The sequence below is a fragment of the Eschscholzia californica genome, unplaced genomic scaffold, assembly GCF_041429995.1.
Source record: "Eschscholzia californica isolate CP2 unplaced genomic scaffold, dmEscCali1.0.p SCAF_1, whole genome shotgun sequence".
NCBI classification, from domain to species: Eukaryota; Viridiplantae; Streptophyta; class Magnoliopsida; order Ranunculales; family Papaveraceae; genus Eschscholzia; species Eschscholzia californica.
This window is the reverse complement of record NW_028238198.1, coordinates 72,241,845-72,243,870: the sequence shown is the minus strand read 5'-3', so window position 1 is coordinate 72,243,870 and position 2,026 is coordinate 72,241,845. Positions and strand designations below refer to the sequence as shown.

Sequence of the window (2,026 nt, the reverse complement as noted above, 5' to 3'; positions counted from 1 at the left end):
AAGCATTAAGGTCAGTCACGCAGCAATTTCGGTTTCCTTTTCACTCTTCATCGAGCATGTTCTCAAGGTACGGAGAGGGGGGGTTCTTCAAATTTGCCATAGTCAACATTCTTGAAGAGTTGATGGTGCTTCATCAATTCATATGGCTAACAGTGTCATACCCCCCTGCTGCTTCGAGCGGAATTGGATCCCTCTAACCCTCCTATTTTTCGTATGGAAGATGTGTGGATAATGGACAAAGACTTCAAGGATAAAATTTCTGAGTGGTGGAAGGAGTGCCCTCCTGGTAGCTCAGCTGGCCATACACTCTGGAAAAAGCTTCAATTCCTGAAGGAAAAGCTTAAAACTTGGTCTAGAGAGAAATTCAGAAGATTCACTAACAGTTTCAATAAGCTTCAGAATGAGATAAAAGATCTGGATATGAAGGAGGAAAGTCAGGGCCTGTCTCAGATTGAGTTTAATTATAAGATCCTCCTAAAAGCTGAGTTAGGTAAACTAATGAGCCTAGAGGAGATTAGCATGAGGCAAAAGTCGAGAACTCAATGGTTGAAGGCAGGGGACAGGAACACATCCTATTTCTACAAAATCATTAATTGTAGAAAGCGCCATAATCGGATCAGTGTCATCATAAAGGAGGAGGTGGTCATCTCAAAAGAGGAGGGGATAAGCAAAGAGGCTATCTCCTACTTTAGCAATTTGTATGAAGAACCTCGACAGTGGCGTCCAGGTCTGGACAACATGCATCTTCCTTCCTTGTTTGGTATAGAGGCTGAGCTCCTAGAAGCGGATATATCGGAGGAGGAAGTGTTGAAAGCTCTTACAGACCTGGCTAGGGACAAGGAGCCTGGTCCGGATGGTTTCCCTATCTCTTTTTTTTGTCAGTGTTTGGGATACCATCAGGGATTCCATGATGGAGATGATTGCTGAATTCTCTGAGGGAGCAGCGTCCCGCTGGAGGTTGAACCACACATTCATAGTCCTCATCCCCAAGACTCCAAACAACTCCAGATTCCAAGATTACTGGCCTATCACCTTGGTGGGGGCGCATACAAGATAGTCTCTAAAGTTCTGGCTATGCGCTTGTCTAGAGTGGTGGGTAGCTTGATTTCCCCTTTCCAAGGGTCCTTTGTGAGTGGTAGGCAGATACTGGACGGGGTCCTGATAGCCAACAAACTGATAGACTCTAGAAGGAAAGAGGGTGCTAATGGATTAGTGGTGAAAGCTGAGTTAGAGAAGGCCTATGATAGAATCAGCTGGGATTTCCTTTATAAGGCCATGAAACGTATGAGCTTTGGGTATAAATGACGCAGCTTGGTTTACTCATGTATCTCCACTGCCACCTTCTATGTGCTGATCAATGGGAGGTCCTCTGAGGTGTTTCAGAGCTCTAGAGGAATAAGACAAGAGGACCCTCTATCACCTTTGTTGTTCCTGCTAGTAGCAGAAGTCCTAAGCCAGTGCCTCCAAGAGGCAGGGAGGAGGGGTTGGATTACTGGTTTTAAAGTTGCTGATGATGGTGATTTGATTAACCACCTCCAATTTGCGGATGATACATTAGTCTTTGTTGAGGAGGATGCAACACAGTCGTGAAAATTGAGAGACATTCTGATCTGGTATGAGATAGCCTCGGGGCTCAAGGTGAATCTGCAGAAGTCCTTTATCTATAGTGCCACTAAGGTAGGCGACAAGAACATGCATCACGAGATGATTAAGGAGTTTGGATGCCAAGTGGGTTTTCTCCCTACTTACCTACCTTGGCCTAACTCTGGGAGAGAAGTACAAATCCAAGAAATTGTGGGATCCAATGATGGAACGTGTTAACAAGAGGCTATCTACTTGGAAGGGGCACCTGCTCTCCAAAGATGGCAAAATCACACTCATGAAGTCAGTATGACAGGCTCTCCCTACTTATTATCTTTCCCTCTTCTCTATCCAAAGGTATCCTCAAGGCTATAGATAGCAAAATGTGCTCATTCTTATGGAATACTAACTTGGACCATAAAAGTATGCATTGGATGCATTGGAT

General features: G+C 44.7%; 1 protein-coding gene across 1 annotated transcript; it reads left to right on the top strand.

The window, feature by feature from the left end:
• Positions 1–231: 231 nt before the first annotated feature.
• On the top strand, positions 232–927 carry LOC147568901 (uncharacterized). The gene has a single exon (XM_086661241.1). The coding sequence runs from the start codon at positions 232–234 to the stop codon at positions 925–927; it is 696 nt and encodes a 231-aa protein (XP_086517367.1).
• The last annotated feature ends 1,099 nt before the right edge of the window (positions 928–2,026 follow it).

Excerpts from the sequence above, each read along its gene's own strand:
- LOC147568901 (XM_086661241.1), top strand. The coding sequence starts at position 232 with ATGGACAAAGACTTCAAGGATAAAATTTCTGAGTGGTGGAAGGAGTGC.